Genomic DNA, 23,976 nt, shown 5'->3' on the forward strand with positions numbered 1-23,976 from the left:
TGCAGTTCAGTTGCTTTTTTCCTTGTATTTATCTTGAAATATTAAACTGAGTAAAGACCTACCTGGGAATCGAAAAAAAAAAAAAAAAAAAATTGGCATCTCGGAATGTACGTTAAGGGCCCCCACCCACACAAGACTAGCCTCCCGAGGCCTGAGCGCAGCCACGAGAGGGACCGATAGGCCCGCGCGAGTAGCATAGCGACACCAGACTCCATAGGCGGACATAAGCGGGTGGGAGACAGAGCGGGGAGAGACACACTCGCTGCACACAACTAGACAAGCGATAGGACATAGCCGGGCTCTAAAACTAGACGGACATCGGACGAGACCAGTGGGCCCCACCATAGTACTGATAGGATCACTCAGGGGGGTGACCCGTACAGGGACCCCTTACCCCCGGCCAAGACATAAGCAACGCAGGCAGCCCAAAGGTGGCTCTCTCCACCCAGGACGGCTCTGGGACGCTACGACACCCATCCCCAAGACACAGATGGTGGGAGACACTGCCCGTACATCAGGCCGACGAGGCCGTGACCCTAGGGAAAGTGACGCTCCACAGGGCAATTCCACCTACCACCCTCCCCCTAGGGGAACGGGCACGACCCACACCTCGAACCGAGGAACCACAACCCAACCGCACATCGAAATGCACCCCCCGGTCTGCCACCCCCCCGCCCAAGACCACGGGGCGGGTGTGGGGGCCGTGGGGTGGGCATTGGGAATAGTGACATCCTTAGTTGACCTCCAGGGGCCGACTCCACCAACCCACACGGACTCAATCACCTGCGGAGCCCCAACAATAGGCCAGTAACTCAACGGAGGGAATGATATGGGGGAAGGGTATACTAGATGGGGTCTTTAGCAAACCATTGTTATGTCAAAAAAATGTTTGTACTGTTACCTAAACATAAAACTAAATAAAGAATGTCAAAAAAAAAAAAAATTGGCATGAATCAGACCAGGGGTTCAAAAGTTAATAAAAGTATCTTTTGTTCCCCCTGGCTGGTAGTATTTTAATCTGACTCAAACAGTAAAAGTAAAAACATCCCCACAATGCATCCTGGTTTCCTCCCTTCTGCCCTGGAGATAATTGGAGAAGTAATCCAATTATCTCCCAGGTCAAAGACAAAACTCCATTACACATGTGGGGCCTAAATACAGGATTATGTTTTAAAATATATAAAGTCACTTTTTATACATTAAACACAGACATGTAACATATCCCCAGATAGCTCAGGTCTGCGCGCACATTATTAGGTGAATGGCACGCAGACCACACAAATACAGTTTAATTGCCATGGAGCCAAAGTCTTTCCCATAGTCTTTCATTATATGAATAGGCTCCATGGCATAGCTATCTGGGGGTATCACTGCTCACACAGGGCAAGTACCGAATGGCCCCACTGTGTTTAAAGGGCCAGAATGAGTGACATGCACTCTGTTAGGGCCGAATATGTTTTGTAAAAGGGACCAATCTCCCAGGGCCATAGTCCAAAGGCAAGAGGCGGGCAAGCAGCCCCCTCCAAGGACACGTGGTGAGGTCGGTTTCGCCACATACATCAACCAGTAAAAACAGAGTTAGGTAACAAGACACTCCCATACACTGCATATAACCCCTCCCCTCTGCTCAAGGGATAATTTAGTTAATTACTGTATCAAATCAATTATCACAAAACAGAAAAATCTCAATTTTCATACTTTTCTGGAAACACACCAAAAACATATCCTACATTCACAAGTCTAACATCCCCTGATAGCCCCGATCTGGGGGAGCAATATACTGAAACATCACCCAGATCGGTTCAGTGGTTCAAAAGTTTTATGGATGTCTTAGTTTTACCGACCGCACACAAGGTGTAAGCCGAGAATAGTTCCATGAGTTTTGGGTGTGCGGTCGGTCTCCGTTCGGGAGGTTGAAATGCATGAACATATACAACAGAATGTTTTGTGTCTTCTTTCGTTTAATTTTCCCCGTTCGTATGGTTCTTTTTTATCGAACGCCACTCTGTTTCCTTGAGTTCCCACGAACTTATGCAAGAGTGGAAGTCTCGGTGTTCGTGCAGTCGCATGTCTGATTTGGGTTCCAGACACTCAACGACCAAACACCGCTGGTGCAATTCGTATGTTAAGATGCCCACCATGTGTTCGTATGCCAAACGGCGGCCACCCAGGGAACACCCAGTTAGTTCGTGCAGTTGGCAATTAAAGCAGTGTGAACAAAGTTAGGGAGGTCAATTGATGCCACGCTCCTTTCTGGGGTGGCCTGTTTGTTCAGTAGTTTGTTTGTTTGTCGAACAATATGGTGTAAGATAGTTGAAATAGGATTCTTACTGAAAAAACAGACGAACGAGAGTTAATATTACGTTGTTACTTGTTTCCTCATGTAACCAACAGGGCAAGTAATTGAAATACAGTAACAAATAGGGTGGGTGGACAGCCCTTAGGAAAAGGAAGGTATTGTGGCGAAGACCATTCCGCTACAATTATTATTATTATTATTATTATTATTGGTATTTACATAGCATCAACATATTCTGCAGTGCTTTCCAATATTATAAAAGTAGGACATGTAACAATAAATAAAAAAAAATACAAAATGTTACAGAAACAATAGGTTGATGAGGACTCAAATGAGCTTACAGTCCAGAGGAGATGAGGTATAAAAACCCAATGGAAGGGCATCGAGGGGGATAGCAATCAAACGACAAGGTAAGAAAGTAGCAAAACTGGAGGTGAGAGCTGAGTCGGGGCCTTTAGGTGACAGCAACAGACAGGTGTGTGAAATAAAAGTTACTCTGAGAGGCCATATGCTTCTGTGAAAAGATGGCTTTTGAGGGACTTCTTAAACGATTGAAGACTAGGGGAGAGTCTGATGAGGGTAGGCAGGCTTTTGGCGCAGTGGGAGAGGGATTGGAAGGGGGAGAGATATATTGTTAGAGCTGCTTCATGGTTCTCTTTTAGAACTTTGTCATTATCATTTGGATTTGGCAACTGTGTCTGAGAGAAAGTTTGTCAAAAGATTTTTACAATTTGTTAACCATTAATAGTAGTTAGTAAAGTTGATATACATGATTTCTTATCTGGTTTGTGTTATTGTTTTCGACCCTTTACTGACTGCTAAGGTATTGCCCATTTTCAATACTGTCATTAACAGTGAGGAAAAAAACTATTTTAATTTCCTGCCTATGTTAACCAAATGCTGCTGTTAGCAACAGTTGATTCCGTGGCGAGGTTTCACTTGGATCTGGAGGAGGAAACACCACCCCCGGGTTAGCCCCCCCATATTGAGAATTTGATCAAAACTTTATTCCATTTGTTAGATCTTTGTTAGATCAGGTTTGATCAACAATTTTTTTCGTTAGATCTACTCTAAAATATGCGATATTAACAATCATTGTCAGGGGGGGCTAACCCGTAGCCAGCCCCCCCTCAACAAAAATTTGTACAAAATTTTGTTGATTATGATAGCTCTACGTTAGATCAGGTTTGATCAGGCAAAATTTTTGTTAGATCTAGTCTAATTACTGAGATATTGCATATATAATTAGGGGGGGCTGGCCCCCCCTCAACTGAAATTGTAATTTTTTTAATTGATTTTGGTAGATATTCGTTAGATCAGGTAAGATCAACAGTTTTTTTCGTTAGATCTATCACGCAAGAGGCGGTATTCACTACTTAACTTTGTGGGCGTGACTACGGGTTAGCCCCCCCTCAAGTGAAATTTTTATTTTTTTAAATTGATTTTGGTAGATATTCGTTAGATCAGGTAAGATCAACAGTTTTTTTTGTTAGATCTATCACGCAAGAGGCGGTATTCACTACTTAACTTTGTGGGCGTGACTACGGGTTAGCCCCCCCTCAAGTGAAATTTTTATTTTTTTTAATTGATTTTGGTAGATATTCGTTAGATCAGGTAAGATCAACAGTTTTTTTCGTTAGATCTATCACGCAAGAGGCGGTATTCACTACTTAACTTTGTGGGCGTGACTACGGGTTAGCCCCCCCTCAAGTGAAATTTTTATTTTTTTTATTGATTTTGGTAGATATTCGTTAGATCAGGTAAGATCAACATTTTTTTTTGTTAGATCTATCACGCAAGAGGCGGTATTCACTACTTAACTTTGTGGGCGTGACTACGGGTTAGCCCCCCCTCAAGTGAAATTTTTTTTTTTTTTTAATTGATTTTGGTAGATATTCGTTAGATCAGGTAAGATCAACAGTTTTTTTCGTTAGATCTATCACGCAAGAGGCGGTATTCACTACTTAACTTTGTGGGCGTGACTACGGGTTAGCCCCCCCTCAAGTGAAATTTTAATTTTTTTTAATTGATTTTGGTAGATATTCGTTAGATCAGGTAAGATCAACAGTTTTTTTCCGTTAGATCTATCACGCAAGAGGCGGTATTCACTACTTAACTTTGTGGGTGTGACTACAGGTTTGCCCCCCCTCAAGTGAAATTTTTATTTTTTTAAATTGATTTTGGTAGATATTCATTAGATCATGTAAGATCAACAGGTTTTTTAATTAGATCTATCTCCCAAGAGGTGGTATTCACTACTTAACTTTGGGGGCGTGACTGGGGGTTAGCCCCCCCTTAAGTGAAATTGATTTTGATAGATATTCATAACAATAGAATGTACAAGCGCAATTGCAAAATCGTGATGTCTATAGCTTACAAACTGGTAACGCTTTACATGGCTTCATTACATTGTTGTGAACAGTTACATTTTATGAATGCAAGGGTAGAAAGTGGATAAGGGTGTGGATGGGGTGGATTAAACCAGGTATGATCAACTGTTTTTGTCATTAGATCTATCACTCAAGTGGTGGTATTCACAATCTTATTTTGATTTTGCACATAAATACCAGTTGATTTTTCATGTCAAGCCACGTGTCATCATAAACAGGAGATACCACAGACAAATATTCTCCTAATTTAGGAATTTGCTTGGAGTTTAGTTAACATAATGTGTAGGTCATTTTCAATATTGGTTTTATTCTATACATGCACATTATTTAGGTGATAAAGTCCAGCATATGCCCAGCCTGTAGTTAATAGTGATATTGGAATATGCAAGGATAACCCTGAGTAATGCTGTGTATGACCTATTCTTTGATTGGATAATAATTTTCGCTCCCATTATAAGAGTTGTCAAAGAAACACATACTGGTAGAAGTAAGCATATGTGTGTTACGTTGGGTATTGGTTTAAGGCAGCGGTTCCCAAAGTGTGGGTCGCGACCCACTGGTGGGTCGCAGGGCGATTCCCAGTGGGTCGCGTTGACCCACACATCCAGGGCCGCCGGCTAGTCAGGCAGACTGACACCAGGAGGGAGCCCGGCGGCTTGCCCTGTATGCCGCCGGGCTGCCTCCAATCAGTCTGCCCAGCAGCTCCGGTCCGCCGGGTGCAGAGCTGCAGACCGTGTGATAGAAGTCTCGCGAGCTCCCAGAGCGTTACCATGGCAACACTCTGGGAGCTCGCGAGGCTTTTATTACACGACCTGCAGCTCAGCACCCGGCGGAGCTCAGACCGGAGAGGTAACCCACCGGACCACCAGGGAGACACTGGACCACCAGGGATGTCTAATGAAGGTAGGGCACAGAGCCCAAACAATGCCCCCCACCCTAATGTAACCCCTTCTCTGCCCCCCCCCACCCTAATGTAACCCCTTCTCTGCCCCCCCCACTCCAATGTAACCCCTTCTCTGCCTGCCCCCCCACCCCAATGTAACCCCTTCTCTGCCCCCCCACCCTAATGTAACCCCTTCTCTGCCCCCCACCCTAATGTAACCCCTTCTCTGCCCCCCCACTCCAATGTAACCCCTTCTCTGCCCCCCCACTCCAATGTAACCCCTTCTCTGCCTGCCCCCCCACTCCAATGTAACCCCTTCTCTGCCTGCCCCCCACTCCAATGTAACCCCTTCTCTACCCCCCCCCACTCCAATGTAACCCCTTCTCTGCCTGCCCCCTCACCCCAATGTAATCCCTTCTCTGCCTACCCTCCCCCCCACTGTAACCCCTTCTCTGCCTGCCCTCCTCCCCCCACTGTAACCCCTTCTCTGCCTTCCCTCTCTCCTAACCCCTTCTCTGCCTGCCCCCTCCCCCACTGTAACCCCTTCTCTGCCTGCACCCCCAATGTAACCCCTTTTCTGTCTGCCCCCCTCCCCCTGTAACCCCTTCTCTGCCTGCCCTCCACCCCCCACTGTAACCCCTTCTCTGCCTGCCCCTCTCCCCCCCGTAACCCCTTCTCTGCCTACCCTCCCCCCAACTGCAACCCCTTCTCTGCCTGCCCTCCCCCCACTGTAACCCCTTCTCTGCCTGCCCTCCCCCCCATGTAACCCCTTCTCTGCCTGCCCCCCTCCCCCTGTAACGCCTTCTCTGCCTCCTCTCCCCCCCTTGTAACCCCTTCTCTGCCTGCCCCTCTCCCCCCTTTAACCCCTTCTCTGCCTACCCTCCCCCCCACTACAACCCCTTCTCTGCCTGCCCTCCCCCCACTGTAACCCCTTCTCTGCCTGCCTTCCCCCCCACTGCAACCCCTTCTCTGCCTGCCCTCCTCCCCCCACTGTAACCCTTTCTCTGCCTGCCCTCCTCCCCCCACTGTAACCCCTTCTCTGCCTGCCCTCCTCCCCCTCACTGTAACCCCTTCTCTGCCTGCCCTTCCCCCCTGTAACCCCTTCTCTGCCTGCCCTCCTCCCCCCCACTGTAACCCCTTCTCTGCCTGCCCTCCCCCCACTGTAACCCCTTCTCTGCCTGCCCCCCCCAATGTAACCCCTTTTCTGTCTGCCCACCTCCCCCTGTAACCCCTTCTCTGCCTGCCCTCCACCCCCCACTGTAACCCCTTCTCTGCCTGCCCCTCTCCCCCCTGTAACCCCTTCTCAGCCTACCCTCCCCCCAACTGCAACCCCTTCTCTGCCTGCCCCCCTCCCCCCACTGTAACGCCTTCTCTGCCTGCCCTCCCCCCCTGTAACGCCTTCTCTGCCTGCCCTCCCCCCTGTAACCCCTTCTCTCCCTGCCCCTCTCCCCACACTGTAACCTTTTCTCCCCCTGCCCCCCCACTGTCGCCTTTTCTCCCCCTGCCCCCCCCACACTGTAACCCTTTCTCCCTCTGCCTGCCTACTATAACCCTTTCTCCCCCTGCCTGCCCACTGTAACCCTTTCTCCCCCTGCCCACCCACTGTAACCCTTTCTCACACTGCCCCCCACACTGTTACCAGTACACACACTCCCTCCCACACTGTCACCCTCACCTCCTGTCTCTGCGTGTCCTTTTGTGTCAGTGTGTGTGTGTATTTGTGTGTCTGTGTGTATCTGTGTACATGAGTGTCTGTGTATCTGTGTGTGGGAAACTAAGTGTCATTGTGTGTATCGCTGTGTATTTGTGTGTCTGTGTGTGTGTGTGTGTGTATACACTGCACACATACTCCATACAAAAAAACATGCTTACATTGAAACACACATTGTGTATATGTATATTTTATAAACACAATATACACACACTGCATCCACTACACACACGCACACACTGCAATCAAACGCAAACATTACATACAAACACACCCCTGCATTAAAACACTAAAATGATCTACAAACACCCCTTCATTCAAACACCAACAATACACACAAAAAGCACACCTGCATTTAAAGTCCTACACTACATATACAAACACCCCTGCATTCAGATGCAAACATTACAAACAAGTACACCACTACATTCCAATAGCAACAGTACATACAAATACACTCATACATGCACACATATACTTAATACAAAAACATGCTTACATTCAAACACTGCTCACAAATATAACCCTGCAATGATTTGCAAATGGTAGATCTCCATCTGGCATATTATTGTTGAAGTTCTCCGACAGATGGAGATCTACCTTTTGGCCACACTTTCACTAGATGGGGGCCCAGAAAACATACTTGCACCACGGTCCTCTCTACATTAGTTCCACCACTAGGATAATCAATGTGAGGTGCCTGGATGAAAGAGCAGGACAACAACATTTCTGATTATGAGTCTGTGAGTAAGCAGTTGTATGTCTCTAAAACTGATTGCCATGATGTGTAAAGTTTCTGCGTCTAAAACTGCCATGATATATCAAAATTATGCCTCTAAAACTGCCATGTTATGCCAATTTTATGCATCTAAAGCTGATTGCCATGGTGTGCCAATTTTATGCATCTGACTGTTTGCCATGGTGTGCCAATTGAATGCTTCTGAAGCCGATTGGCATGATGTGCCAAGTTTATGCATCTAAAAGTGATTGCAATGATATACCAAGTTTATGCATCTAAAGCTGATTGCCATGGTGTGCCAATTTTATGCATCTGACTGTTTTCAATGGTGTGCCAATTGAATGCTTCTGAAACTGATTGCCATGATGTGCCACGTTTATGCATCTAAAAGTGATTGCCATGATATGCCAAGTTTATGCATCTAAAGCTGATTGCCATGGTGTGCCAATTTTATGCATCTAAAACTGATTGCAATGGTGTGCCAATTGAATGCTTCTGAAGCTGATTTCCATGATGTGCCAAGTTTATGCATCTAAAAGTGAAGCCATGATATGCCAATTTTATGCATCTAAAGCTGATTGCCATGGTGTGCCAATTGAATGCTTCTGAAGCTGATTGCCATGATGTGCCAAGTTTATGTATCTAAAAGTGATTGCCATGATATGCCAAGTTTATGCATCTAAAGCTGATTGCCATGGTGTGCCAAGTTTATGTATTTAAAGCTGTCATGATGTTCCAATTGTATGCCTCTAAAATTGATTGCCACGATGTACCAATTTTATGCATCTAAAACTGATTGCAATGGCATGCCAATTGTTTGCATCTAAAGCGAATTGCCATGGTGTGCCAATTGTATGCATCTAAAGCGGATTGCTATAGTTTGCCAATTATATGCTTCTAAAGCGGTTTGCCATGGTGTGCCAATTGTATGCCTCTGAAGCTGATTGCAATGGTATGCCAATTGTATGCATCTAAAGCGAATTGCCATGGTGTGCCAATTGCAGTGGCGTACATACCGGGGTCGCAGGGGTCGCGGCTGCGACCGGGCCCGGCCCACCAGGGGGCCCGGCCGTCCTGCGACCCAGGTATGTACCCACAGGGCCAGCCTCTTCTGCTGGGGGGCCCAGGAGCTGGCCATCTCCGGGCCCCCCAAGGCTGGCCCTGCTGTCACCCGGCTGGCTGGCGGGCGCGCGAGGGAGCACTCTCCTCTGAGTGCTTCCTCTTCAGCTCCCTCGCGCACCGCACTGATGCCGGAGCCGGAAGATGACGTCATCTTCCGGCTCCGGCATCAGTACGCGGCGCGCGAGGGAGCTGAAGAGGGAGCACCCAGGGGACAGTGCTCCCTCGCGCGCCCGCCAGCCAGCCGGGTGACAGCAGGGCCAGCAACACCACTGGACCCCAGGGAATCCCCCCAGCTCTCACACAGGTAAGGAGGCTGGGGGGATTAAATTTAAAAAAAAACAAAAAAAAAAACGTGTGATTGTGTTAGTGTGAGTGATTGTGTTAGTGAGTGTGTTAGTGAGTGTGTTAGTGTGAGTGATTGTGTTAGTGTGAGTGATTGTGTTAGTGAGTGTGTTAGTGTGAGTGATTGTGTTAGTGAGTGTGTTAGTGTTAGTGAGTGTGTTAGTGTGAGTGTGTTAGTGTTAGTGAGTGTGTTAGTGTGAGTGTGTTAGTGTGAGTGTGTTAGTGTGAGTGTGTGTGTGTTAGTGAGTGTGTGTGTGTTAGTGAGTGTGTTAGTGTTAGTGAGTGTGTTAGTGTGAGTGTGTGTGTGTTAGTGAGTGTGTTAGTGTTAGTGAGTGTGTTAGTGTGTGTGTGTGTGTGTGTTAGTGAGTGTGTGTGTTAGTGAGTGTGTTAGTGTTAGTGAGTGTGTGTGAGTGTGTTAGTGAGTGTGTTAGTGTGTGTGTGTGTTAGTGAGTGTGTGTTAGTGAGTGTGTTAGTGTGTGTGTCTGTTACTGAGTATGTTTGTGTGCGTCTGTCTGTCAGTAAATGTTTGAGTCTGTTCATGAGAGTGTGTGTGTGTGTGTGTCTAAAGCACTTACCTTTCTCCAGCGCCGGGCTCCCTTGGCGCTGGGGATCTCTCCGTCCCGATCCGCCTCTCAGCTCCGAATGCACATGTGTGGCAAGAGCCACGCGCGCATATATCAGCCAACCCTCTATGCCAGGGCCACACTATTACCTAACAAAGTCACTAGCGGCACAGACGATACATGCGATATGACCGAACAGCCCAGTATATCCCCCCCCCCAAAAAAAAAAAGTGCAAATTACGCTTCAGCCCGACACTCAGGTTGCCTATAATATAGAGATAGCTTAGGCATATACTACGGTAGCAGACGTTTCCATGAGTCCGGATCGTACCTTTATGTTTATTACGTTACATGTTATATGTTGTGCTTATTAAGAAGTGTAAAACTAATGCTAACATCGCCAATGAGACGAAAATTGTACGAAATGCTATAATTACGCCTGCATGAGCCGTTGGGGCCATGGAGGCAACGTTGTTGAACATTGCACAATGAAAATAAAGAATTTAAAAAAAAAAAAAAAAAAAAAAAAAAGAGCCACGCGCGCATTCAAACCGCCCATAGGAAAGCATTACTCAATGCTTTCCTATGGACGTTCAGCGTCTTCTCACTGTGATTTTCACAGTGAGAATCGCAGAAAATCCTCTAGCGGCTGTCAATGAGACAGCCACTAGAGGCTGGATTAACCCTCAGTGAAACATAGCAGTTTCTCTGAACTGCTATGTTTTCAGCTGCAGGGTTAAAACTAGAGAGACCTGGCACCCAGACCACTTCATTGAGCTGATTTGATCTGGGTGTCTGTAGTGGTCCTTTAAGTGTATGTGTTTATGCATGCACTGGCGTACATACCGCGGTCGCACGGGTCGCAGCCCTGCTACCAGGTGCCCGCCGCCATGTGTTGCGGCCCCAGCCCGCGCAGAATAAGCGCGGGGGGGGGGCCCACGGATCAGTTTTCGCACCGGGGCCCCATGGGTTGTGTGTACGCCACTGGCCAATTGTATGCATCTAAAGCGGATTTCCACGGTGTGCCAATTGTATGCATCTAAAGCGGATTGCTATAGTTTGCCAATTGTATGCATCTAAAGCGAATTGCCATGGTGTGCCAATTGTATGCATCTAAAGCGGATTTCCACGGTGTGCCAATTGTATGCATCTAAAGCGGATTGCTATAGTTTGCCAGTTGTATGCCTCTAAAGCGGTTTGCCATGGTGTGCCAATTGTATGCCTCTGAAGCGGATTGCCATGGTGTTTTTAAAATACGCATTAAAAGCAAGTGGGTCCCGAAAAATTACCATTTTGAAAAGTGGGTCTCGGCCCATAAAAGTTTGGGAAGCCCTGAAGTATATTACTAGCTCTCTAAGCCTATATAGCTCTATCAGTGGACAGACACTTTGTTCAGGCTCTTGTCTGTGTGAGGCTCAGTGTGTGTGAGGGGTGCTATCTGTGGGGGGCAGTGTGTTCATGGGAGTAGTGTCACTGGCGGATCCCCCCACCCCCCCCTGAGAATCCGAGGTTCTCCCTCTCCCCTGTCCAAGCGCCAGCCCTGCAATGTGCCTTCATGGACCAAAAGGGAGATCAGAGATCTCCCTCTCCGGTCCGCAGGCACTGTTTGCTGGCCGCCGGCAGAGGAGGGAGAGAGAGAGGACCCAGGGGCGCTCAGTCTGCAGCTCCTCCAGGTCCTTCTCTCGCGAGCACGGAGCGTTGCCACGGCAACGCTCCGGATCTCGCGAGAGTGAACTCTAGCCCTGGAGACCGGGGCTAGAGTTCACTATCACTACATGGACCACCAGAGATTCCCCACCGGACCACCAGGGATCGAGAAATGTCCCCCTCCTCCCTAAACAGAGGTAAGAAGGGAGGGGGGCATTATGTATATTTTAAATAAAAAAAATAAAAAATCATATTATCAAATATAAAAAAAAAACATTAAAAAAGCCCCCCATCCTTATCACACACATACCCTACACACATACACTGCCCCCACACACACACATTGCCCCCCACATACATAGACTGCCCCCATACACATACACTGCCCCCATACACATACACTGCCCCATACACACACACTGCCCCCACATACATACACTGCCCCTATACACACATTGCCCACCATACACATACACTACTGCTCCCACACACATACACTGCCCCCATACACACGCTGCATTCATACACACACACTGCATTCATTATACACACACTGTAAATAAATATTCAATTAATATATTTTTTTTAGGATCTAATTTTATTTAGAAATTTACCAGTAGCTGCTGCATTTCCCACCCTAGTCTTATACTCGAGTCAATAAGTTTTCCCAGTTTTTTGGGGTAAAATTAGGGGCCTCGGCTTATATTCGGGTCGGCTTATACTAGAGTATATACGGTATTACCACAAACATACAACACCACGGACACACACTGCATGCCCTTTATTAACACAGTAATACACAGCATTACTCAGGTTATACATGCATATTCAAATATCACTAATAACTTCAGGCTGGGCATATGCTAGACTTTCTCACCTCAATACTGTGCATGTAGAGAATAAAAAAAAGAAATATTGAAAATGATCTACACATTGTGTTAACAAATCCCTAAATTATGATGTCACCTGTGGCTTGATATGAAAATTTACTGATATTTATGTGCAAAATTAAAATAAGATTGTGAATACCGCCTTTTGCGTGATAGATCTTATGGAAAAAAAACTGTTGATCTTACCTGATCTAACGAATATCTACGAAAATCAATAAAAAAAAAAAATAATTTCAGTTGAGGGGGGGCAAACCTGTAGTCACACCCACAAAGTTAAGTAGTGAATACCGCCTCTTGCGTGATAGATCTAACAAAAAAAACTGTTGATCTAACTTGATCTAACGAATATCTACCAAAATCAATTAAAAAAAATAAAAATTTCACTTGAGGGGGGGCTAACCCGTAGTCACGCCCACAAAGTTAAGTAGTGAATACCGCCTCTTGCGTGATAGATCTAACAAAAAAAACTGTTGATCTTACCTGATCTAACGAATATCTACCAAAATCAATAAAAAAAAAAAAAATGTCACTTGAGGGGGGGCTAACCCGTAGTCACGCCCACAAAGTCAAGTAGTGAATACCGCCTCTTGCGTGATAGATCTAACGAAAAAAACTGTTGATCTTACCTGATCTAACGAATATCTACGAAAATCAATTAAAAAAAATAAAAATTTCACTTGAGGGGGGGCTAACCCGTAGTCACGCCCACAAAGTTAAGTAGTGAATACTGCCTCTTGCGTGATAGATCTAACGAAAAAAACTGTTGATCTTACCTGATCTAACGAATATCTACGAAAATCAATTAAAAAAATTAAAATTTCACTTGAGGGGGGGCTAACCCGTAGTCACGCCCACAAAGTTAAGTAGTGAATACCGCCTCTTGCGTGATAGATCTAACAAAAAAAACTGTTGATCTTACCTGATCTAACGAATATCTACCAAAATCAATTAAAAAAAATTACAATTTCAGTTGAGGGGGGGCTAGCCCCCCCAATTATATATGCAATATCTCAGTAATTAGACTAGATCTAACCAAAATTTTGCCTGATCAAACCTGATCTAACGTAGAGCTATCATAATCAACAACATTTTGTACAAATTTTTGTTGAGGGGGGGCTGGCTACGGGTTAGCCCCCCCTGACAATGATTGTTAATATCGCATATTTTAGAGTAGATCTAACAAAAAAAATTGTTGATCAAACCTGATCTAACAAAGATCTAACAAATGGAATAAAGTTTTGATCAAATTCTCAATATGGGGGGGCTAACCCGGGGGTGGTGGAGGAAACGCCTCTAGTGGCTTTGAAGACGACAACCATCAAAGGTGTATTAAACCTGCAATGTAAACAATGCAGTTTCTACATCATCATTTTGCACTACCCCAGCATTCACACACAGCCAGATTCAAACTCCTGTCAGCCTCAGCTGAAACCAAACAAGTACCACCCCTGATGTGAGGTGGCCTGCAGAATATCTCTGCCGCTGGGAATGGGACAAATTACACTGAAAACCTTTTTGCAAATGATGTATGCACAATATCTCCCTATCAATGCTGGCTTTATCCAATTTGCAGACTTCTTCTATTCCTTTATTAATCACACTGGCTGCAGTTGACAGGCCTAGTGCATTAGCCAATCCCAGTCTGTCTGGCATGGATTAACCCTGACATACTGCATAGCTCTGCCAGGGAAGGAGCTGCAGAGTCATTTCAGGCGTGCCCAGTTGGAAGGGCATTAGGGAATGATGTTATCCCACCCTGTGCTGTGAATGAGTGGGCTATGGTGACAGCCTGCAAGTCTGTCCCAGTGGCTGTGCATTTATGGGTTGGAGGTGCACCTTACCCTCAGCTTCTTCACCACAATTTGTTATTAATAACAGAAGGGTCTGTCTGTGCAGATGAAATGTCCAGTGCAGAAGAGGAAAGACAGAGCTCCCCGGAAGAGAGGTAAGGTCCTGAATTTAAAAGCATACAAAGGGTTAGATTATAAGAAGGTAAATGAAACAGGGCTGGGTGATCCCTGTATAACGAAATGATAAAACTTGGCAGATGTACAGCCCTGTTCCTGCAAGGCTTGTGACACTGCCCAACAGCCTAAAGTCAGGGGGTCTCTGCTGGGTAAATGCAGATATGACTCAAACACTTTCTCGCCACATTTCTGCTATATAAAGACATTGGGGCTTATTCACTAAACACCAAGTTTTAGTAAATGGAAAACAAATACTCAAGTTGGATAATTTGTTCATATCAGCAGTTTTGCCTAAATGTTTAATTTTTATTCAATTCAATACAGATCAATACAGTTTGATGTTTAGAGACTAACCCCCCTATGTTTCTGTAAGCTTTTACTCTGTATGTATGTATTGAATATAAAGTCTCTCTGCTTAGTCTGCCTTTCAGTTATCATGAAAAGTATAGTTAGGTCTTGAGATTTTTAACACATTTATTAAAAGAGGAGTGGGCAAAACATTGCATTTTAACTCCTTAACCCCTTAAGGACACATGACATGTGTGACATGTCATGATTCCCTTTTATTCCAGAAGTTTGGTCCTTAAGGGGTTAAGGACACATGACATGTCATGATTCCCTTTTATTCCAGAAGTTTGGTCCTTAAGGGTTTAAACGGGTAAAGTGATCCCCTAGAGTAGACCAGGGGTGCCCAAAAGGTAGCTAGATGTTAAAGAACTACAACTCCCATGATGCTTTGCATGCGTTTAGAATGACAAAGCATTGTGGAAGCTGTAGTTTTAAAACATTTGGGGATCTACCCTTTGGGCACCCCTGCTCTAGACTGTATAAAATAAATACTGCTTTAGAGTTACAGAGAACAGTGACACCAGTAACTATAATGGCCAATGACATTCAAAAAATTGTTCTGCACCTAATAGGTTAAACACTGGATCTTATCTATGGATTGGTCTCAGTGCCAAAAGAAATGGAACTAAGAACCTTGAAATAGGCATTTAAGAATGATGTGAGGGTAACCCTTTGCTACATTAATGTCAACATAGATTTTTCTAAGGCCTTTTGATTTGTAACTGTGAATTAGCAATAAAACACAAATGAGCTTGCTTAGTAATGTGTACTACACCACAATGTGTTCCAAGAAATCGACTTGGTTGTTCTTTAACGTTGCTTAGGTGTCATTTAACATATCGGTACAAGTGTGCTTAGTAAATGAATGGATTTAGTTTCAGACTTCTGGGAACAAAAGAGTTTATCTTGATAAACAAATGCAGTTTATAGTGATGCTTGATATTTTCTTATTCCAGGGAGAATCAAGACCCAAATATGGCCAGTATCTCACCTCCTGTGACTCAAGAACCCCTTTCTTTGCAAGATTTAGGGGTAAGATTCCAGTTTTGTATTGCAGCAGTAGAGGACTTAGAACGGGAACGTGATGAACTAATTCGTGAGTTGGCTGTGCTTCGGGAGCCTTCTGTGGAAGCGGTGAGGCAGGCACATGAACAGGTGGTACAGGCGTTTGGGCAGCGTGCAAGGGTCGAACTCGAAAGAGATGCACTAAAGGAAGAAATTCGGGTAGTCAGATGCAGGTTGTTCAGGGTAACAAGGGAGTGTGTTGCTTGTCAGTATCAACTTGACAACCAGCGAAAGGAACTGGAGCAGAAAGCAGCTGAACAAGACGACTTGGAAAAACTAGGTGCTCGGTTAGAAGAAGAGCTCACTCAACTCCGTGAGACTTCTTCTCAGCAACGTGACCATCAACAGCAACGTCTCCGAACCCCTCGGAGCAGACGTACTTCACGCGAACTGCAAGACAGAAGGCGTCTGTCTGCAGAACTACAAAGCCTAATTGAAGAACAGCAGAGCTCCCTGGAGGAGATGTATGAGCCTAGGTTATTGCAGCTTTTGGAACGCTGTGAAAGAGGGGCTCGTGCACTACATACAGTGCAAGAGGAGCTGCAAAAGCTGCGGGAAGAGCTCAGGCCACTACAGGGAGAAGCTTACAATCTACAGGTTCAGCAACGCAGCCTACAGGAGCAGATTTCTCTTTTGAAGAAGAAAAGAGACAATGAGGTGCTGCTATATCGGGTATGGATGTAGTGAATTTACAAGGAGAATGATTGCAGGAAAAAAAGTAATAACAGGGTACTACTGCCTTCTAAATGCCCTGTGAATAGACAAAAAGCAGGATTACCTTTTCACTGAGTTTAGTGGATTCTGTATTCTGACGGACATGGATAGTGAGTGCTACCCAGCAGTATGTGAAACTAATCATTGTGGTACCTTTTAAGATCGCAGCCTTAACTAGGCAAATTATTTCACACTGGGAGCACATGAATGCCACATACTACCAGGAAAAACTTTCAAGTCCTGTTAACAGAATGCAGAATTCATAGGTGTCTGTAAAAGATCTGACAATGCTAGCACAGAGGTTAATAAGGATTTTGTGGTCCTGTAATTCAGTTACACAAATACTTAAGTAGAATTCTCTATTTATCTTGAGTCGGTCAAACAAGGTCAGATGAGTTTTTGCTGGCTACCTTAGCAATGAGTGTTAGAGGAATGTGTATTTCATTACTTTGCAATTTGTGACTTAATGGCATAAAGAGTGCTATAAGGGCTCTGGATATGGAGTGTATACAATTCATTCTAATTCCCTTAGCCTCCCATAGCCCTATACAAAAAATTGGAAATCATTTGCTCAGTCCAGCAAATTCAGCTATACTAAGGGATATTTTTTAAACGTAGTCTGTTCAGGGTATTTTAAGGACAGATGTGAGAGATACTAAGGTTAATCTTATTAAGATGCTCATGTTATGCCAAATCATGCTATGCACGTGCACAAGTGTTCTACCCATAGTGATCTTACCTGAGATCTCAGGAATGTGTGCTCACAATAGCTCAAGAGATCTGTCATTGTAAGACCCTGCAAGGTTAGTAAAATGTAGGTGACACTAATGGTTAATTGACACTAATGTTTAGGAGTTATGACGGTTTAAAGAAACACTCAAATGCAAAAAATAGATATGTTAACAATTTAGTACCACCCAATATACCCCTTGCATTTTTTTCATTGTGATATATCTAAAAACATCTCTGCAGCATTTATAAACCTTCCACTTCTTACTCAGCCTAGACTTTCTGTGGCTGTCCAATCACAGACTTCTCGATGAAGCTCAATGAGAGATCTTTGCAAGGCAGGTGCTCTGAGCAAATGCTGCCTCTAGAGTTTAGCGCCACTGAGCTAACCAAACCAGGAAGTAACAGGAGTGGTTGTCTGACTGACAGCCAGGGGGTGTAACAGGGTTCATTTATAAAAGTGCTAATTTCTGCACTTTTTGTAAAATGAAAAAAGATGGCCCTCTACCAGTGATGTGTATTGGAATCATGCTGTCCACCCCCAATCTAAATTTGCCCCGCCCCTACCTGTTTAAGATGAACACGCAGTTTGACTGACAGACACAAACTAACACACACATTCACTGACAGGCGCACACTCTTAGATACACATACATTCACTGACAGACATGCTGGCAGACACACACATTCACTGACAGACACATATACTCTCTAACAGATACACACTCACTCACAGCACAGACATACACCAACAGACAGACAAACATTCACTGACAGACAGACACATTCACTCATTCACTGACAGACACCCTGAGACTGACATACTTACACTCACTTACATTGTCTCACACACTTACAAATGATATTTATATATATATATATATATATATATATATATATATATATGTATATATATATATATATATATATATATATATAAATATATATTTATTTTACATTTTAATTTAAATCCACCCAGCCACTCTACGTTTGGGAGGGCTGGAGTGGATTCCTCCCTGGGGTCCAGACAGTGGAGCTGGCTGCTGCTGGGCTGGATGGACGGTTGGGCGGATGGACTGGTGGGCGGGTGGGCGCAGTGGAGGCCGTTAAGGAGCTAAATTCCTCCTGCTTAGCTCGCTTGCGCGCCGATTAGTGATGCCGGGAGCTGGAGTGACATCATAGTCCGCCCGCCTGCTATGTGAGCATCTGAATGCCTCGGAGTGGCTCTAAGGTGGCCAGTTGGCCAGCTCTTGGGCCCCCATGAAAGAGGCTAACAAGGCATCTGCCAGGGCACTTGGGGGCTTTTTTGCTGCCCCCATGGATTCCGCTCAAGGCAAATGCCTTGTTAGCTTTGTGGGAAATACACCACTGCTCTCTTCACACATAATGCACTTCAGAAAGCTAGTGTGCTGTAAGTGTTTGGAATGTTTCTTTTAAGTGGAAGTTAAAGGGACACTCTAAGCACCATAACTGCTTCTTCTCATGCTTACAACTTAATGTTTTAATGCTATACAAGAGTTCCTTGCAACTAATCTCCCCATGCTGCTCAGGTTAATGAGGAAGCATTAGTCTGAGCATCTATGATTGGCTGAAAGTGTCAGCTGACCGCTTTCAGTCTACCACAGAGTACATTCAGGTATGCATCGGTATTGCTAGAAGGATATGTGAAATCTCTGCCTTAGACACACTTCCAGTGGGAGTGGGGCTATAGGAAGCCAGGGACCCTTATTTAGTGTTAAACTACTCAAAAATGGTTTTACACTGAATGGAGAGACAGTGCAAGGAGACTCCAGGCACTGTAACAAGTTCAATGAGATGAAATAGTTATAGTGTCTACAGTGTCCATATAAGGTAAGAGTTATGGTTATGTTTAGATGATATTTTAAAAGGGGAAGATTATGAGTTAAGGTCATATGTAGGTTTAGAACTTTGTTTTGGTTAGGTTTAGCATTACATTTAAAGTTATATAGATTGGTAATATGTTAAATTTAACTTGCTCAAAAAACTTAACCCCAAATCTCAGTTTTGTTGCATACTCCCTAATCCTAACCATTAGTGTTACAGTAACTTTACTTACGTTACTGAACAGCTCTTCTCTTCTATCACTGCATGTGTACTTATGAGAGAACATGTAAGTAATCTCATTGGGGATCAAGCCTGAAAGGACACTAGACTGCAACATACTGATTGCCTTGAGACATACCCATCATGGCAAAATTAGAGGACATGAATTGTGTGCACATGTATGTGCACATCTGTGAGCATACTAGCCACAAAATGCTCTTAGGATTTTTTTTTCCTTCTAATCACGGCAGCTATGTGTTTACAGTTCTTTTTAGCATTCTGGTTAGAAACGCACCTGTTTATTATGATAAACATGGCCTAAGGTGACCCGGGATGCAAGCAGCTGCAGTTATTGAACGATCTGGCATGAGTGTGAAGAACACTGTATTATGAGACAGAACCCATAGGACATTTCTAAAACTAGCAGGAGGGTTATCCTGCAAATCAGCATGTCTCAACTCTTTACCTTATATAGTAGTTTGCTTAAAGACAATCACCATGGCAACCAAGGGATTGCTTGTTCACACTTAGCCCTTTGCCCTGGAATGGTTCCCATTTTCCTTTGCTAAATGCAGGGCTTGGAGTGGACACTTTGTAAGATTTCAGCAGCAGCAACTAGAGTTATGCTTGATACCTGGAGTTAACCAAGTGCACAATGTGTTAGTATAAAGAATGAATATTTGTACGTCCATGAATTTAGGTTCACTCCAAACATCGTAACCTTAGCTCTAGTACCCGACATTGTAAGCAATCAAACCAATTTGCAATAGTTTGACATCTTACTGTGGGTCCACCAGACGCCGCTACCCGCTTCCGCTACATCAGCACTGCAGGGCTTAGCTCAGGAGAGCTAACGGAAGTTCTTTCTGAGCAACCTCTGGCTTTTGGGAGATTGTGGTAGAGGAGGGAGCAGTGCTCAGCTGACCCCAGGTAAGACGTCAAACTGTTCAAAAACAGTTTTGTTGCTTGAGGACTTTTAACAGTTGATATTTAATGATAGTCACCAATGCTCTAAAATAGTGTTTTACTGTTATTCAGGATACCTGTACTTCAATACCTTCATTTCATTTCATTTCATGATATATATATATATATATATATATATATATATATATATATTTATTTATATATGTCTCAAGATACATTGCTGCAGTTTATGTACATGAATTATAAAAATAAGTGTAGTAGTGTTCCGTCCCTAGAGTGCTCGTCTCAATCAGTGAGATATGCTGCTAGTGAAATCTGAGCCATCTCCCCTGTACTTGCCCTCCTCTCTTGCTGGCATGATTTCTTCCTCCGAGATCCAGCATCTATTAATAGGGAGCAATAATATCACAGACATGGCCAGAGATCTGAAGTGTTCTTCCAGCAAGTCAGGTTGGAATATAGCTCAAATAACAAACTAAGGAAGTTGGGGTTCCTTACTTTCTCATACAGCTACTAAAGCAGACATTGGCACATCATTCTCGCACCTGCTACACAGAGACATTTCAATCAATAGGGGATGATGTGAGAAAAGGTAAATCAGCAAACACAAGGACAGTAAAAAATGCTAAAATGACACTGAAAACTAGTTTATATAGAGTGCTTGGTCACAACATTAATCCTCATCTGCGCTCTTGAACGAGAAAACAATTGTTTTCCTAAAATACACACTATTAAAGTTTTACATTAGCGTGTGATCATGTTATTAAAGAGAGATTGTCACTTTTCTGTCTTCCTTCCCCCTGAATTTACTTGGGTGATCAGAGCAGATGAGGCAAGTCTAAAATACACTTATCTGTCCAGTACTTCCAAATACTGGTGTCCAGGGCCAGATTAAGAGCCCAGTGGGCCTGGTGCTGACAATTATGATGAGCCTAATTACAAAATATTATTGATCAAAAACACTAAAACAGTCCTACCTCCTGAGTGTCATGTATCTGGTGGAGATGGTGCTGTAGGGAAACTCATAGGATGCAGCTATGAGAAAATACATACCCTATACTAATCTTATGCTTTCATCTTTCAAGTAAATCCATATACCCTAACAGCAGTGTCCAGTAAAGCAGGAAGTCTATGGATCGCGTAAGAGGGTGGGCCACTGACACAAATCACATAACCAGAACTGCCGAAAGAGGCGAACATACACAAAAAGGGGGCATGTCTGTGTCCCCATGTCTCCCAGTCCTTTAGTGTCTGTGTCCCCATTTCTCCCAGTGTCCCCATGACACTAGGGGACACTGAGAGACATTGGGGCACTGGGAGACATGGGGACACTGAGATACTAGGGAACACTGGGAGACCTGGGGACAGCGAGATTCTTGGGGACACTGGGTGACTTTGAGACATGGGGCACTGAGACACTGTGATACATAGGGGACACTGTGATATATAGGGGGCACTGGAGACTTGATTAAGACCTGGGTACAGGTCAAAACATTGCAGTGTCCAATAAACCTGCTTAAATCTATCACAGTGAGTGCCTGAGATTTTTTTCTTTTATACTTGGGGACACTGAGACACTACGGACACTGAGAGACACCAGGGACACTGGGAGGCATGGGGCACTGAGACACTCTGATACACAGGGGACACTGGAGACTTGAGTGCCTGAGATTTTTCTTTTATACTAGGGGACACTGAGACACTGGGAGTCATTGGGACACTGGGAGACTAGGGGACTTTGGGAGACTAGGAAACACTGAGGCACTAGGGACACTGGCACACTACGAACACTGAGAGACACCAGGGACACTGGGAGACATGGGGATACTAAGATACAAGGGACACTGGCTGGGAGACATAGCCCCATATCTCCCAAAGTCTCCAAGTGTCCCCATGTCTCCCTGTGTCCCCCTGTGTCTCCATGTCTCTCAGTGTCCCCTAGTTTCTCAGAGTCCCCATGTCGCCCAGTGTCACCTAGTGTTTGTATCCCCATGTCTCCCAGTGTCCCTTAGAGTCTGTGTCACCATGTCTCCCAGTGTCCCAATGTCACGAGGACACTAAGGGACACTTAGAGACATTGGGACACTGTGAGACATGGGGACACTCAGAGACTGGGAGAGACATGGGGACACTGAGATACTAGGGGACTCTGGGAGACTAGGGACACAGACACTAGGGACACTGGAAGACATGGGGACACAGAGACACTAGGGACACTGGCTGGGAGACATGGGGACACTGAGAGACTAGGGGCCACTGGGAGACATGGGGTCACTGTGTCCCTAGTGTCTTGGGGTCCCCATGTTCCCCAGTGTCTCGCAGGCTCGGAGCTGCTGTCTGGACTCTCTGCGCAGAGCTGCTTCCCCGCGGGTCAGTGTGTAGAGAGAGACAGCGACCCCTACTGGCCGGTGCTGGTATTGCAGAATAATATGTTTATACTGAGACAGACATTTGTATTGCCGGTATTACTGCAATACCGGCACTGGCTAGGCAACCTCAAATACCTGAGAAATACTTCTGAGAAACACCAGGCAACCCTAAGAAATACATGAGAAATACCTGGCAACCCTAAGAGTAGTGTGTAAAATAATGCAGCTCCATCAGCCCCTATGTTAATCCGGCCCTGCTAGGGTCAGCATCTTCCCATAATTCACCAGATGTGCATGAGTGTGCTTTGTTATCCATTCCAAGGTGCCATGCATGCATAAACAGTAATTTATAAGTTCTTAAATTGAATTAACCATCAATCCTTGGGAGGGATTAAAAATTAGTGTAAAAAAAGGATAAAATCTTTGAAATTGGCATTCCTGGCCTAGGCTGAGTAATGAAACGGCAAAAGCAACTGGAATACTGGACACATCAGGCAAACGTAATTTGACATATTCTATATTCCTTATCAGCACAAACACATTCTAAAGCTTCATTTGGATCTCTAGCTATAAGAGAACTGGAACCTGGATGTGCACGTAGACCTAGTAGTAATTAGCATATACAGCAGTTGGCAATTATAATGAAAGGGACAGCAATCGAATGTAGACCCTTCCTTGACCCCTTAAATCAGGGGTCCCCAAACTCCGGCCCCCCAGATGTTGCTGAACTACAACTCCCATGATTCTGTGAATTACATAGCCAGACAATCATGGGAGTTGTAGTTCAGAAACATCTGGGGGCCGGAGTTTGAGGACCCCTGCCTTAGATAATGGCTTGAAAAAGACCTCATTGAGGTCGAAACGTTGCAATAAATCTGCTTGAAGAACAATCACAGTGAGTGCCTGGGATTCTTTCTATTTGTATATATTTCTTGGGGTTTTTTTGCTGACCCATGCTCAGTAGCACCCTGTGTTTAATTGTTGTGACTGAGTGCGACCCTATTCCTTTTTTATTAGATAATGGCTGACACTGCTAGGAATAATCAATTCTATATGCATGTAAATGCTGCTGAGGTGCAAGAGGGAAATCAGTCCTCTCGTGAGTTTTTACTTTTGTAGTTCTACTCGGGTAATGCAGACTCTGAGTGTTGCACTCACATGTTATTCACAAGTTTCAAATTGTAGCAAATAAATCAGAATAGTAATA

The 23,976-nt window shown here is 44.6% G+C and overlaps 1 protein-coding gene across 1 annotated transcript in view; it reads left to right on the top strand.

The window, feature by feature from the left end:
- Nucleotides 1-14,294: 14,294 nt before the first annotated feature.
- Nucleotides 14,295-23,976, top strand: part of SYNC (syncoilin, intermediate filament protein) — a 30,669-nt gene continuing 20,987 nt past the window's right edge. The window contains exons 1-2 of the mRNA XM_063455933.1: nucleotides 14,295-14,531; nucleotides 15,858-16,638. Of these exons, the coding sequence (XP_063312003.1) occupies nucleotides 14,365-14,531; nucleotides 15,858-16,638 (948 nt within the window). The 5' untranslated portion in view covers nucleotides 14,295-14,364. The remainder of the gene's footprint in view (nucleotides 14,532-15,857; nucleotides 16,639-23,976) is intronic.

The sequence above is a fragment of the Pelobates fuscus genome, chromosome 1 (assembly GCF_036172605.1).
Source record: "Pelobates fuscus isolate aPelFus1 chromosome 1, aPelFus1.pri, whole genome shotgun sequence".
Taxonomy (NCBI): domain Eukaryota; kingdom Metazoa; phylum Chordata; class Amphibia; order Anura; family Pelobatidae; genus Pelobates; species Pelobates fuscus.